This window comes from Oryx dammah, unplaced genomic scaffold, assembly GCF_014754425.2.
Source record: "Oryx dammah isolate SB20612 unplaced genomic scaffold, SCBI_Odam_1.1 HiC_scaffold_2, whole genome shotgun sequence".
In the NCBI taxonomy this organism is placed as follows: Eukaryota; Metazoa; Chordata; class Mammalia; order Artiodactyla; family Bovidae; genus Oryx; species Oryx dammah.
The window spans coordinates 15,586,073-15,600,861 of record NW_024070186.1 but is presented as its reverse complement, the minus strand read 5'-3'; the positions used below and the strand labels follow the sequence as shown (position 1 = coordinate 15,600,861).

The 14,789-nt window shown below is 50.5% G+C and overlaps 1 protein-coding gene across 1 annotated transcript in view; it reads right to left on the bottom strand.

Annotated features, from left to right (window-relative positions):
- The window catches only part of TMPRSS2 (transmembrane serine protease 2), a 45,943-nt gene extending 32,947 nt beyond the window's left edge, over positions 1-12,996 (bottom strand). Inside the window, exons 1-2 of the mRNA XM_040232193.1 lie at positions 12,797-12,996; positions 3,308-3,378 (exon numbers count right to left, since the gene is read on the bottom strand). Of these exons, the coding sequence (XP_040088127.1) occupies positions 3,308-3,322 (15 nt within the window). The 5' untranslated portion in view covers positions 3,323-3,378; positions 12,797-12,996. The remainder of the gene's footprint in view (positions 1-3,307; positions 3,379-12,796) is intronic.
- Between the last annotated feature and the right edge of the window lie 1,793 nt (positions 12,997-14,789).

The window sequence follows — 14,789 nt, the reverse complement described above, 5'->3', positions numbered from 1 at the left end:
TTGTTTTCTTATCTAGTTGCTTAAAATTCAACATTTTGATAACAAATAGGAACATTTTTTTCATGAAATGGTAATGATCTGGGGGGAAGGTGTATCTGCTATGCCATAAGTTCTTTCCTTGGAAATCTTGTTTCAGCAATGCTGCAGTTGGCAACATTGATAAAGGTCCAGGGTTTTCCAGTGTTTATAATCAGAGTTATGATTATCAAAAAAATAATATTTTATTTAACAAGAAGTATTGGTTTATGCTTTTTACCAAAGTTTCTGTTGGAACCTTGTGTGTGTGCTAAGCTGCGTCAGTCGTGCCCAACTCTGTGTGACTGTAGCCTGTCCTCTGTTCATGGGATTCTCCAGGCAAGAATGCTGGAGTGGGTTGCTGCGCCCTCATCCAGGGGATCCTCCCAACCCAGGGATCGAGCCCGTGTCTCCTGCTCTGCAGGTGGATTCTCCACCCCTGGGCCACCAGGGAAGCCCGTTGAAATCTTCAGTTCAGTTCAGTTCAGTCGCACAGTTGTGTCCGACTCTTTGCGACCCCATGAATCGCAGCACACCAGGCCTCCCTGTCCATCACCAACTCCCGGAGTTCACTCAAACTCACGTCCATCGAGTCAGTGATGCCGTCCAGCCATCTCACCCTCGGTTGTCCTCTTCTCCTCCTGCCCCCAATCCCTCCCAGCATCAGGGTCTTTTCCAATGAGTCAACTCTTCGCATGAGGTGGCCAGAGTACTGGAGTTTCAGCTTTAGCATCAGTCCTTCCAATGAACACTCAGGACTGATCTCCTTTAGAATGGACTGGTTGGATCTCCTTGCAGTCCAAGGGACTCTCAAGAGTCTTCTCCAACACCACAATTCAAAAGTATCAATTCTTCGGCACTCAGCTTTTTTCACAGTCCAACTCTCACATCCATACATGACCACTGGAAAAACCATAGCCTTGACTAAATGGACCTTTGTTGGCAAAGTAATATCTCTGCTTTTTAATATGCTATCTAGGTTGGTCATAACTTTCTGAAATCTCAGTGTTCTACCAATTAATTTTTGTGAACACTCTATGTAGAAAGTGGTAAATCTTTTCTTAAAATGTATTTTCTAGCTTGTCATTTGCCTTTTAATTTTGGTTTTACTTGTTGTTGTTTTTGTTTTCTTCTTTTTTCCCACTTCTCTCCTCCCCTTATGCCTACTTAAAATCTGCCCTCTCCAAACCCCAACCCCCCAAGGCAACTGGGGACCCCAGGAGCTTGAGAACTTGCTGTGCTTCAGACCCACTCCTGCCCCCACGGCCCACCCACTGGCTAGGCCACCCTGGGAGCCACACCTGCCCTCTTATCTAAGTGTCCACTTGCAACACTCCTCCCCACTCAGTAAGGCCTCCCCTTGTTCCTGGCTCTCTGAGAGCTCACAGAAGACTAGTATTCTGATCATAGGTGACTTAATGCTGAGAATTTTAAATGAGGCCTCCAGGGCAGCATGGTTAGAAAACAGTGAGCCAATCTTGAGTTTAATAACTCACCAACGTGCCCCTTCCAGAGTCTGAAGATTGCACCCAAGACCAGAGCAGTAACAGAAAGGGAAAACAAGGTAATCTCTCATCTAAATGAGGAAGCCAGAGGCCAAAAAGCAGAACAGATCTCCATCTGAAGCATCTGAGAACACGCTGACCTTCCCAGGAAAGGTGGCAGCGGGCACAGCGGTCTGACCCTGTGAGTTCCTGTACTGTGGGTTTGGAGTTTTAAAAGGATCCAATGGAAACTATCAAATACAGGAATGGGGCAAGCAAAGGTCTGTTTTCCAAATAGAGAGATCTCTGTTGTCAACCACAACTTTTAGTAATCTAAATGTAAGATAAGTGAGATGCGATGGGGAAGGTATAGCCAGTCAGTCAGTTCAGTTTCAGTTGTGTCTGACTCTTTGTGACCACATGGACTGCAGCACACCAGGCTTCCCTGTCCATCACCAACTCCTGGAGCTTGCTCAAACTCATGTCCATCGAGTCAGTGATGCCATCCAACCATCTCATCCTCTGTAGTCCCCTTCTCCTCCCGCCTTCAATCTTTCCCAGCATCAGGGTCTCTTCCAATGAGTCAGTTCTTTGCATCAGGAGGCCAAAGTATTATAGTTTCAGCTTCAGCAACAGTCCTTCCAATGAATATTCAGGACTGATTTCCTTTAGGATTGCCTGGTTGGATCTCCTTGCAGTCCAAGGGACTCTCAAGAGTCTTCTCCAACACCACAGTTCAAAAGCATCAATTTTTCAGTGTTCAGCTTTCTTTATGGTCCAACTCGCACATCCATGACCACTGGAAAAACCGCAGATTGGACTAGATGGACCTTTGTTGGCACATCTTTTCTTTTCTTTCTTTCACCTTTGTTGGCAAAGTCATATCTCTGCTTTTTAATATGCTGTCTAGGTTAGTCATAGATTTTCTTCCAAGGAGCAAGCATCTTTTAATTTCATGGCTGCACTCACCATCTGCAGTGATTTTGGAACCCAAGAAAACAAAGTCTGTCACTATTTCCATTGTTTCCCCATCTATTTGCCATGAAGTGATGGGATCCAATGCCATGATCTTTGTTTTTTGAATGTTGAGCTTTAAGCCAGCCTTTTCACTCTCTTCTTTCACTTTCATCAAGAGGCTCAAATGTAAGGTACATTTGTATCCAAAGTGTGTGTGTTGGGGGGTGTTTCAGGAGGGGGAGGCCAGCCCTTTGCTTCAGCTATAGCCTCTCCCAGGCTTCCAGCAAGTGAGGCTACACTGTGCTCGGCTGGTAACTGTGTCACAGGCACTCTCTTTTAACTGGGAAAAAATCGTCCTGCAATGTGGGAGACCCGTGTTCAATCCCTGGGTAAGAAAGATCCCCTAGAAAAGGAAACAGCCACCCACTCCAGTATTCTTGCCTGGAGAATCCAATGGACAGAGGAACCTGGTGGGACACACAGTCCCACCAGGGGGTCACAAAGAGTCGGACATGATTGGGTGACACACACACACACACTCCCTCTCACCACCATCCTGCCTCTGTCTGTCCCCACATCTCACCCCTGCCCCCTGATCCATCCTGATCAAAGCAGGAAGAACCTCATCACCCACACAATCCCTGCAACTGTACAATTGCCACGCGCTCCCCCCGCCCCGCCCCACTCCTGGCTCACCCTTGAACCCCAGAATGCCTTCACAGCATCCCAAGCGGCACAGGCATCCAGCAAGCAGCTCTGACAGTGCTGACCAGCACACGCTGCCGCCGCTGGAAAGAGCAGAAGGAACCCAGGACAGGGCAAGGCCAGGGAGGTAATGATTAACCACTTACTGAGTTTAAAGCCATCCTGATGTTATCAGCAGCATCGGGTAAAGGGAGGTATTTGGAACGTTCGAGTTGACCTAGAGGAAAGAACGACAGGACTGTTTTGCTTCTGTGCTGGTGAGTTTGCTTCTGTGCCGGTGAGTTTGCGGGAGATGAGATGGGAAAGAACCTGAACGAGCCATATGAGGTGAGAGGGAAGTTCAAGAGGGAGGAGACATATGTATACGTATGGATGATTCATGTTGATGTTTGGCAGAAACCAACACAATACTGTAAAGTAATTATCTTTCAATTAAAAATAAATAAATTTTTAAAAGCAGAAAACAACAACAACACACACACATACAAATAAGCCGCATAGAGTCGCTGCAACCTTAATCAACACAAATGTATAAAAATTCTATAAAACACATTTAAACTCACTTGATACACCACTTACTATTCCCAAATCCAGAAAAGAAGGAAATCTAGGACTAACCACTTGAGTGGTTTCTAAGGATATCAGTCCAAGAGACTTTTCAAGCAAGAATACGGGAGTGGGTTGCCATTTCCTCTTCCAGGGGATCTTCCCGGCCCAGAGATTGAACCCACCGTCTTCTGTGTCTCCTACACTGGCAGGCAGATTCTTTAGCACTGAGCCACCTGGGAAGCCCTATACAATATACTTATCAATATATAAGGAAATTGGTCACGAAAAATAAAGCCCTTGGTCACTTTGTTTGCAGACGTTTCTGAACAGTGGTATCTAGGAAGACCATCAACATAAAAAGCTTTATAGTAAAGGCCCATCTGATGTCACTCTTCCCATCATAAGCAAATAATGGCTTTTGTCCACCACTCCTGGCTACCTTGAATCGATCAAAGAGTAACTCCAAGAAACAGCCTTCACAATCACCCATCCACAGGACCTGTCCCGGGTGAGAAAGCTCTGGGCTTCAAAGCTGGCAGATCTGGTCAGAGCATCTTTCATCTGTAAAGTGCCTGGTGCACAGCCTATAAGGGCAACAAGGCAGGATGATTGAGCCCATGACTCCTGGGACCAGACTCTGGATCCAAACCAAACTCACTCACACTAGCCATGACCTGGGGGCAAGTCTAATAAGGCTTCCTCTGTAAAACAGTGAAATGGTTTAATGAATCAATAGGGTTGGTTTGCCTAAGTCACTGCTTTTTAAAAGGGGTTTCACTGTACATAATACAGAAGTTATCTAAGACATACTAGAAACCTTTCAGAAGAATGTAGTTTGGTATTTACTTAGTATAAGATGTTTTTGCACAGTGTAACATAGTGTTTACAAACCTGTTTAAAAAAAAAAAAAAGGAGGGGGAGGGGATAACAATGGCACCCAATACAGGGTTGAAAAAGAAATAAAAGGAATCCAAATTGGCAAAGAAGAAGTGAAACTGTCACTGTTTGCAGATGGCATGATTCTTACTATACACAGAAAACCCTAAAGATGCCACCAGAAAACTATTAGAACTACTCAATGAATTCAGTAAAGTCACAGGAAACAAAATTAATACACAGAAATCTCTTGCAGTCCGATACACTAACAATGAAAGCTCAGAAAGAGAAATTAAGGAAACAATCTCATTTACCATTGCAAAAAAAAGAATGAAATACCTAAGGAATAAACCTACCTGAGGAGGCAAACTGTGGAAAATTCTTAAACAGATGGGGATGCCAGACCACTTTACCTGCCTCCTGTGAAACCTGTATGCAGGTCAAGAAGCAACAGTTAGAACCAGACATGGAACAACAAACTGGTTCAAAATTGGGAAAGGAGTACATCAAGGCTGTACATACAGAGTCGACTCTGTAGCCCACCAGGGTCCCCAGTCCATGAAATCTTCCATGCAAGACTACTGGAGAGGGTTGCCATTTCTACTCTAGTGGATCTTCCTGACCCAGGGATCAGACCTATATTTCTTGAGTCTCCTGCATTGACAGGCGGATTCTTTACCATTAGTATCACATGGGAAGCTCTTAAAATTGATCATAAAGCTGATAAATGTTAAACAGCCCATAGAAGCAGGATGGGCCTGATTGGCAGCATTTATAGATTCGCAGATCTGCATCTGGAAAGAATGCCCAAGATACCAACAAGAAATCCACCAGCTCTTAAAAACCCACTGGAGCTCCTGCTGGCACTGCCTCTCCGAGTACCAAGCAAAATTATTATTTGACTCGTTACACATTTTAAAAAAACCTCAAACATTAACTTGGATACATAAAAATATAAGTAAAGGTGTTTAATCTCAGGAAAACTTGTGGAACAAGTCACAAGAAAGATGTACCAGATCATTCATTTACTTTTCATGTAAAGATAAAAGAACCAGTTCGTGCTGACAGCTTTGAGATTTTTTAAGATTAAAAAGAAGAGTCAACATGGTTCCAGGTATGAGGAAAAAAACCTGACCCATACACAGGAAGATGAGATCAGCATGTAGAATATACATCATGTTTACATCTTTACGTGGGTGTGATGATCACGTATTAATAACTTTCCTACTTTGGCTCTGTAACGAGAGACGTTTCTGAGACTTGACAGCAGGACAAAATCCTCTCGTCTAAGCAGGAAAAGCTGGCACCTTCCTCGGATTAGTTTCAGGTGAGTCCTGCCCTGGCCAAGGTTCTCAGCCCTGGTTTCTTTCCCCTCAGTGGCAGGCACTCCCCCGGCCTCTGAGCTATCTCACCAGTTATAGGTTTGGTTGGAGTTTCAGGAAATGAAAATCCGATCTCACTGGCAGCTCTCCCAGTTTGAGAGCTCTCTGAAAGGAGTGATGAATCAGTGCCCGAAATCCACGCTCCCTAGTCATTCAAGATCCCAAACAGTGAGACCAGGAAGCCAGGAGCTCAGGGGCACCGGGAGCCACAGCCGTGAATCGTCCCCTAAACGCCCAGGACCCAGAAATAACTACAGCACAATCCTCTCTCACCCAGAGATCCCACAGCTGGCAGATCCTGAGGACCCAGGACACCAAATGAGCCCAGACGGGCTGCCACGGACTCTAGAAGAGAAGACGAGTCACAGTGCTCCTAACTGTCAGTGTGTGTGTGTTAGCAACTCAGTCATGTCCAACTCTTCGAAACCCCATAGGCTGTAGCCTGCCAGGCTCGTCTGTCTATGGAATTCTGCAGGGGGAATACTGGAGTAGGTTGCCATTCCCTCCTCCAGGGGATCTTCCTGACCCAGGGGTTGAACCCAAATCTCCTGCACTGCAGGCGGATTCTTTACCATCTGAACTGCCAGGGAAGCCTAACTCTCGGTGGCCAGAGACAAAGCCAGGAAGAAAGGTCTCCCCTGGGCCCAGATCTGATGGAGACGCACCGCACCGCTGTCCAAAAAGACCAGGGGCTCACGTTCTGTGCGATTAATTTCCCAAACAAGCAATTCCACTCCCATACGAGGTAGCAACACTCTTTAGCTGGTTTCTGAAAGGAACAAGACAATCCAGATGGCAGAGACAACACCACCTCTCGAATGTTCTCTCCGGTCATCAGAGGACACCCGTGAGTGCTCTTGATTCCGGAAAGCCAGCCTCAGGGAAACGGTTTTCCCCAAAGTGACCGAGACTCACGTGTGGTGAAGCTCTGCCCTGCTGCTTGCTCCTGGCGTGCGTCCACTTCAATGTCGCCCTCTTAAGTCACACAGCAGAGCATGACTGTCCCAGGCCACCATGGGCTCTCCTTTCAGGGGACTGACTCAAGCCTCAAGTCACCTGCCTGGCCACCACTCAACAGGACGGTTTTGTGGAATACCACCTGTCTCCCATGACAAGATGAAGCTATTTCTAGACAAGGAGGGTCCCTCCTTACAGTATGTTTACTCTGGACCTCAGAACACATTTGCTGGAGATTTATTTTGAAAACTACCAAACCAGTGGAAATGAGGTCAGAGAGGTAGATACCAATGCCCACACAGGAGTCAGGGGTTTTCCCTATTATGAAGGCTCCACTGACTTTCCCTCACACATCATTCATGCATGGGCGCCTGCACCGGGCCCCTTCTAATGCCTTCCAGATGCCAGTCGTGTGATAAGGTGTGACGGGTAGAAGAAACCCCACCTTCCTGATCTCGAATTCGGCATGCCTTCTTCAAACTCCAAAGCAAACACCACCAACAGATACTCCCTATCTGAAGGTCCATGATCAATGGAGCCCCTTACGTCTCAGCCACTGCATACAATCACCTTACATATGGAGAGGTTCTCGTGTCCCATTTGGGGACAAAATGCACTGTGAGAGGGAAGTTAACAGAGACAGTGGTGGATTTAATTAACAGTTCAATGCAAACAAATATAAGACTATCAGAGAAATGGCACACACAGTGACTGATGCAGGAAGGAGAAAGACAGAGGGAGGGAGAAAGCCGCTCAGGAGAGGTACTGCCTGCATCATCCAAGTTTCTTTTTCTATGAATGCCTCATTGTCCAAACGAGATTGCAAACTTTTTAGGGCAGGAATTGAATCTGGTCCTTTTTTATTCAGTCTAGTTTTGTACCATACACAGAAAGTGTTCCAATTTTTTTTTTTTTTCCATCCCAAAGGCCAAATGAGTAAGATGAAATTTAAGACAGAGAGAGCCAGAAAGCCTGCAGCTAGACAAAGCAGACACCAAATTGAAGATGTGAGTGACCTTACAGGTCCAGGAGCACAGAGCTGACCGAATGCCAGCAGGCAGGCTGGAGAGGTTGCCTGTTCCGCGATAAAGTACAAAAGCCACTGTCTAAGGTTTGAAGAACTTGCCTGAGTCGATCTGTGAAATGGGCATGCGTGCAGGCAATGCGTGCTGAGTCACACAGTCATGTCCAACTCTTGGCGACCCCATGAACTCTAGCCCGCCAGGCTCCTTTGTCCATGGGATTTCCCAGGCAAGAATACCAGAATGGGTTGCCATTTACTTCTCCAGAGGATCTTCCTGACCCAAAGATAGCAGATAAATGGGGTTTTGTCCAGATTAAGTGCGTTCATGGCCTAACACCATGCCTATCACATGATGAGCCCTCCAGAATAACATAATGACAGTAGCTAAGGGACTGATGTTTGGGAAAAGGACTCAATTTTTTTTGTGTGAAGATCCAAAGGAAGAACTCAGGATCAAAAAGTTCAGAAATTTCAGGAGGGCAGATTTAACTCAATCCAGGGAAACCAAGTTCCAACAATGAGGAAGTTTCAGTATCCACTGGGTTCCCTTGTGAGAAACAGTTCCTCAAACCAAAAAAAAAAAAAAAAAAAGTTTGATCCAACACTGGAAGGCTGTGTCTACAGCACATTCTAGAACCAAACTGGGCTTTCACTGAGAGGCCAGACATGATGATCTTTTATTTTTTGTGATCAGAAACACAAACCTATCCCTAGAAAGCACAGGCTCCACATGCCTGGTGTTCAGATCAAGTCTCAGATGAGGCCAAGTGTTTGCCCTGCCAGGCGGGCCCCTCCAAAATCAGGGAGCTTAGAGCAATGCTGATGTGAGGTGACATCCAAACAAGCCACCATAAAAGCCTGGGCTTCATCTCACCTTCCAGATCAGAGCTCCCTAGAAAATATTTCTCTAATGGACGTCCACTAGAAGGCCAACGGAGCTCCCAATGATTCCGTCCACTCTGCTTTTGCAGAAGGTTCCGGACTTAAGCTTTTGTTGCTGTTTACTTGCAGCTAGCTGCAAGAATTAATGTGAATTGCAGGGCTTCCTTTGTGGCTCAGATGGTAAAGAATCCGACTGCAATGTGCGAGACCTAGGTTCAATCCCTGGGTTGGGAAGATCCCCTGGAGGAGGGCATGGCAACCCACTCCAGTATTCTTGCCTGGAGAATCCCCATGGACAGAGGAGCCTGGCAGGCTGCAGTCCATGGGGTTTCACAGAGTCAGACACAACTGAGCGACTAAGCACAGCACTTGCTAAGTCATGTCCAACCCCTTGCAACTCCATGAATTATAGCCCACCAGGCTCCTCTCTCCAGTAATCCAAGAATATGGGAGTGGGTTGCCATTTCCTTCTCCATGCCTTTCAAACATTTCCTGCTTCCTTATCACATTTCCGCACCCTCGTCCCTCCTGTACCCCACCCCTACACACAACATAAATGCCTGGAGTTTCCACTCATGGCAAGTCCTTCCCTCCTTCTCCTTGACTGACCTCTAACAAGAGCATAAAGCTCTGCTTTGAGTCACCTGCCCTCTTCAAGATTCACACTGTTCACAGTTCAAGGAGCTGCCCACACGCCCACCAGAAAATCAGGGCCTGCCATTCTCCCTGGATGTCTCTAAGACTGCCCATGACATTTTTCATGCCCCTGGTTCCTCTTCTCTGGACCTCTGTCCAGTGGCTGGGGTAGACCAAGTCCGAGGTTACCTCCCCTTCCTCCTGATCTCGAGTTCTGCCTCTGGGTTGTTCCTCAGACCTGTCTGTGTGATCAGCTGAGCCCTCTGCTACTGCATTTGGGACCAGGCTGGCCATCGGCATGGTGGGGGCAGGGGCACTGGGAGTCCCCTCCCCCACATCCAGGCCCACGGTCCCGAGTGGCTTGCAAGCCAGATCCCCCAAAATGGCCTATACGTAAGGATCCCCAACCTCAAGCTAGGAAGGGACTCACCAAGCCTGGCCCAATTCACATCTCAGTACCCAGGTGTGTGACACCTCCCATTCCCTCCCCAGAGGCCCCTTAGCTCATCTTGGGGGTCCCCTAGGGGGTGCCAGGAAGAGCGGCAAAGACCGAGCAATTGTGCGAAGCAAGACCACCCAGCAGACCCAGAGCTGAGAGAGCAGCAGAGGGTGGATGAGCCCTGAGGGCTCCACCGCCACACCAACAGAGCCGGCTTCCCCTCCGTAAGTAAGCAAAGCTGACCAGACACTACTTTGACCCAGTCGCCTTTTCTTTTTCTACTTCCATGCCTAAGGATTGCATAATTCTGGAGGGCTTCAAAAAATAGATTTCCTATTCCATCAGAATCTGATGCAGCAACTGAAACCAGGGCAATGACCCCCAGTGGTCACAGAGGCCCCCAGGACTCCTGCCACACGCCTAGGTGGAAAAGAGGGAGACGCACCAGCCTGGAGCCCTGGTTTACACATCCTGGTAGACCCCGTGTCCCAGGCTGGGTCGAGTCTCTGCAACAACCATTATAGTGTCCTTCGTGTGTGTAGGCTTCACTGCCTACAAGACTTTTGCACCTTGGCCGCATCACCAGAGATGGTCACCCCTCTGCACTGCCCCATAAAGGTACAAGATCTCCTGCCCAGGTCACCCTGGAAGTGGGCAGCTTGGAGCCAGCGGGGCAGGGGTAAGGGGGAAGGGAAGAGGCTCTGCTCTTGGATCATGAGGAAGTCAGCCTGGCCCTAGAGCCACCCTCTTTCCCACGAGGATTCCAGGCCTCACGAAGCTTCCCTGGAGCCATCTGGCCTGCCTGCACCCCCGGTCTCCCTACAGGTCATGGGATCGCCTGGGGCAAGTTATTTCCCCTGTCTGCCTTAGTTCCTCACAACTGAGTTACGTGCATCATAAAGAGCCTGGAAGGATGCCCAGTTGGAAGTAAAGGCCACATCCACATGGGCTGTTCCTATGATAACAGGGGTGCAACCCAATGTTCTCCTACAATTAAAGCAGGAGTCCAGGATGGAGCAGCCCAGGGTGAGCGGAGGCCAATCACCAAGCAATACTGAGCCCTGTAGGCTCCAGGCAACTACACAATCTTGTAGGAAAAAGACTGACCTTGGAGGAGTCAATAAGAAAGGCCTCCCAGTCAAGAACAAAGGGCTCCTGCTGCTAGCCAGCTCACGGTTTTAAAACGGAGAGGGAGGTGTCCATAGCCAATCTCCAGGCAGAGCCCTCACCGCAGCTCCCTGACTCCTGTGGTGTGGCCTTGCTGGTGCTGCCCTGGCCTCTCACATTGACCTTAAGGGTCCAGTAAGGTTGGCCGTGGTGGGTGGGTGCAGGCAGGCCCACCTCCGGAAAAGCTGTGGAAGGCGGGAGCAAACCTCCACCACCTCCCTGGGTTCCCCAACCCCTGCACCTCACTCAGCAGCAGCAGCAGCGGCGCCTGCGCCCCCAGGAAGCTGGTTAATGTAAGCCGGGCTCCCACTCCCAGCCCCCGCCCTCCTCCAGGGGAGATTGGCTCTGTCCCCACTTCCTGGAGAACCTTCCGAGACTTCCCAGGCTAAGTCAACAACACTCCCCTCACTTCAGGTTTTCTAAACACCTTGAAGCTCTGCTTAGTAGCCTTTGTAATTTTCCATCAGTTGGTTGGCTCTCTACAGCCCGGAGCCCAGGGCGCCTGCTGTGTGCCCCAGTACTACCACGCGGGTCTGAATCCGGCGGCAATCGGGCGGGATTCGCAGGCTCGAGGCAGAGACCCGGGTGACCCCTGCCCAACAGGCAGGTCTCGAGTCGCTCTCTTTTCCCTCCCAAACTATCCACTGGGATTCCACTTGACTGGCCCGCAGCCACCTGCGCGTCCGAAACGGAATTGCGGATTTGGGATCACCGGCGTGGTGGGCCCTTCCCAAAAGCCGGGGCGCAGGCCAGGGTAGGCGGCAGCCCTCAACCCGTGCTTCCCCTCTGGGGCCCGGAAGCGCGAAATTGGGGGCCATAAGGCAATTCTTATCGGTGCCCACTGTCAAGCTGGTACTTTCAGCCGCGGTGCCACGGCCCGGGGTCCTGCCGGATGGCATGCGGTGGACCGAAGCGCCCAGGTGTCCGGCCTTGTCCCTGGCATGAAATATGCGCGGAGAGACCAGGACCGCTCCTTCCGGCACTGGAAGCTCGGGGGACCGGAGCGGAGGCGGGGGGCGTTGCCGGCTGTACAGGCGGCCCAGCCCCGATCGTAGCCTCCGGGTCGCCGCACTGGGGCCAGGGTCGTGGGAATTGCCTTCCTGGGGCCACCGAGTGGTTCCCACCTCGCCCGGAGGCCCTCCAGGCCAGTCACCGCCGCGCCGGCGTTATCGCCCCCGGCATCTCCGAGAGTTTCCAGTTTCTCTCCACTTTGGGAGGGAACCAAGAAGCAGGAGTTCAGGTAACACTACGAGGCTGCAGAGATTTTCCCGAAACAAAGAAGCGGATGGACAACCTTCCCTCCCTCCCTCCTCGTCCCCGAAGGGACAAGGCGCACCCCTCGTTCCCAACTCGGAGCTAAAGAGGCCAGGGGAGCATGAGCCGATTTCAGCCAAGGGGACCGACTCCGAGGCACCTTTCCGGCTACCAATTGGCTAAGGACCGGCAGAGCAGCCTGCACCAACCCAGTGATGCCAACAGAGCAGCCGGGAGGCCTCTGACCCCCGCGCCAAGGCGTCCCAGGCGCGCGGAACCCTCCCGACCTCACGCAGGTCGCTTTGCACGGCTCAGCCCAGTGCGTCCCGACGGCGGGAGGACGGACCCACCGGGCCGAAGCTGCTCACACCTGGCTTCACATCCGCTACTCCCACCCAGTCCGGGCGCCCAGGTACTCCCTTGCTCCCGCGATCTCCAGCACAGAGAGCCCGTCGCGCGAGCCGCTTACCTGCTGCCCTCCGGGGCAGCTCCCCTCCCCTCACCCCTTCTTCCTCCTCCTTCTCCTCCGCCTCCTCTGGAGTTCACTTCTTCCTCGGCCCAGCTCGGAGTCCCCGATCCTCCCCGGCTCTCGCTTTAATCCTGGGAGGCGGTGTCCGAGCGCCCAGGGCAACACCCCCAAGCGCCGGTCCCGGGTCACCTCGGACAGAGGGAGGGGACGGACCGGAACGGCTGTCCCGGGCGGGGCTGGTCGGGGCGAAGGCGGCTAGAGGAGGAGTTTCCTCCAGGGAAAGCCCGGCACGCGCTCCTGGAGGGACCCAGAGGGAGCTCGGGGGCCGCTTCCATCCCCGGCGGGCAGTCTAGGGCTGGGGAGGAGCGCGTCTCCCTCCCGCATTCCCCGGGACCGAGCCGGTCGCTGGCGCCTTGTGCCCGAACGCTCAAGTTTGGGTTCGGCAACGGGATTCTGGGGAGCGCTGACTGAGTCTCCTGTAAACCGGCCGAGCCCTGGCGCAGGGGATCTGCCTGATCTCTGTGCCCTAGGCGAGGACCCAGGAATCTGCTTCCGGAGGCCGCTGGCCCGGGCGCTAGAGCCCAAGGGCCCTCCCCAGTCCTCTTGGGGGGCCTTTTTCTGCCCTCAGGTCCCAAGTCCTTCCCCTTCCCTCAGAACGTCCCCAGGAGTGGCTTGAGGTCTTCTTGCCCCGACTAAGGCAGAGGGTGAGGGAAAAGGGTTAAATAAAGCTTAGCTTTCTGCTTCCTTTTAAGAGGCTCTTCCCAATGTCGTTTGCAATACACAAATATATCTGGATTGCTTTAGAATCAAGTAGAGGCAGAAGAAAGCCCAATTCATGCCAAGTCATGTGCTGCCTTGGCACGGCATTCCTTCCTGAGCAGGTGTCCTAGGACTGGACTTGCCTAGTAAGTTCTTCCCAGCCTCTCCTTTGGCTCCCACCCTTTGGCCCATCCCATCTCCCATCCTTCGCGATGTGCACGTTGTCCAAGTAGAAGACCCTTGAGGACTGCTTCAAGGTCAGTGTCAGCTCACTGGCAGGTTAGGTGGTCTTCTGGTGGTGACGCATCTATTGCTGTTTTGAACGATGCCTTTGGAGTCTGCTGGAAACAGCACCGTTGTTCACCAAAGCTCAGTGTCGACTACACACCAGGCACTACGTGTCTCTCAGCCTTCATCCCTTTAGTGGTTGTTTTCTCACTATCCATTTCCCCTTCTTTCTGCAACTTTCTGGAACGTTTGTTCCCAGGAGCAAAGGACTAGCTTGGGGAACCACCTCAGTTCTGGAGGTGAGCACATGACCAGTGCCTGGCTTAGCAGCTAAATCTCATCCTTGCCTGGATTTGTGCTTCAGGGATGAACACACAACCCACCTTTGCACCTGAGTCTAGGGTTAGCCTGGGGAAGCTGGGATTTTTTTCTCTTCTACTGGAGCCTTCAGAGACCCACTCCCTTGTGCTTGGAGGAAGAAGCAAGTAGTCACAGGAATCGTTGATAGCTGTCTTTCCATCACCAGGGAGCTAGTACCACAGCAAAGATAGCTTCTCCACCAAGAACCAGAGCATACACCTCACACCAGCCAGAATGGCCATCATTACAAAGTACAAGTAATAAATGCTGGAGAGGGTGTGGAGAAAACGGAACGTTCTTACACCACTAGTGGGAATGTAAGTTAGTGCAGCCACTGTGGAGAACAGAATGAAGGCTCCTTACAGAGCTAGACAGAGCTACCATGTGATCCAGAACTGCCGCTCTTGGGCATGTAGGTGGAGAAAACTCTAATCTGAAAATAAATGTGCATCCCAATGTTCACTCCAGCTCTACTTAAAATGGCCAAGATATGGAATCAACCTAAATGTCCATCAACATAGAAATATATAAAAAAGATGTGGTACATATATATAATGGAATATTCAGTTCAGTTCAGTCACTCAGTCGTGTTCGACTCTTTGCAATCCCATGGTCTGGTATTCCCATCTCTTTCAGAATTTTCCAC